The 827-nt window shown below is 37.7% G+C and overlaps 1 protein-coding gene across 1 annotated transcript; it reads left to right on the top strand.

Moving 5' to 3' along the window:
- GGTG_14441 (hypothetical protein) lies at window positions 1-451 on the top strand (the record flags this gene model as incomplete). The annotated part of the gene is made up of 3 exons (XM_009232366.1): window positions 1-66; window positions 214-307; window positions 352-451. Coding segments are annotated over 3 exons (260 nt in total), but the record flags the coding sequence as incomplete, so codon positions are not given.
- Window positions 452-827: the final 376 nt, after the last annotated feature.

Below are 827 nucleotides of genomic sequence, written 5' to 3'. Positions count from 1 at the left end.
TTTTTTTTTTTGCGGCCGTACGCGTTGCGGCGCGGATCGTTTTAAACGTAATTATTAACAAATTCGGTAAAAGCGCGTTAAAAAAAAAGGCTTTGGGCGAAGGCGAAAGGCCCGTCCCTTTACAAAATCGGCCTTTACCTTTTTTAACCGGAAAAGAAAGGGAAGGCGGCGCTTTTTGCTCGTTTGGGTTTATTTCGGACAAACTTTTAAAAGTTTTAAACGCTTTTGGTATCGCAATTAAAAGCGCCGCAAAGGTACCGTTTGTAATCGCAATTAGCATATCCGGTTTTAAAGTAAGCAAGGACCGGTTTATTGCCTTATAAAGTAAAGCTAGCCCTAACGGTTTTAAAGGTTATTTTTCGGGCTCGTCGTTACTTTTACCCTTTACCGGCGGGAAGTTATCGCTTTTCCCGGGCCGTATAAAGCCGTAATACGAATTGCCCATACGTAAAAAGCCCGTATTACGCATTTGCTTTGCTTTATAGCCATTTTTTAAAGCATTTGGAATTAAAAATTTGTACGCGTTTGGATTTGGCCCGTCGGCCGAATCCTTTGCGGTTTTAGCTTTTATGGTTACGATAGGACCTAACTTTTTTACCCCCAATTTTTAACCTTAATGCTTGGTAGCAAAAGTAAATGTTTAAAGCTTTTTCGGTTAAAAAAGCCCTAGCGCATTAACAATTCCTTTTTGGGTTGCAAACGGGTTTTTCGTTTCGTCGTACTTAACCAATAAATTATAAATAATTACGTTAATTGGGTCCTTTTTTTGTTTGCCTTTAAAAAAAGCTTTTTTTATTAAATTTAACGTTTTTTGTAATTATTACTTT

Source organism: Gaeumannomyces tritici, assembly GCF_000145635.1.
Source record: "Gaeumannomyces tritici R3-111a-1 unplaced genomic scaffold supercont2.438, whole genome shotgun sequence".
Taxonomy (NCBI): Eukaryota; Fungi; Ascomycota; class Sordariomycetes; order Magnaporthales; family Magnaporthaceae; genus Gaeumannomyces; species Gaeumannomyces tritici.
The sequence above is the reverse complement of the archived record's forward strand: the minus strand, read 5'-3'. Positions and strand labels throughout refer to the sequence as shown.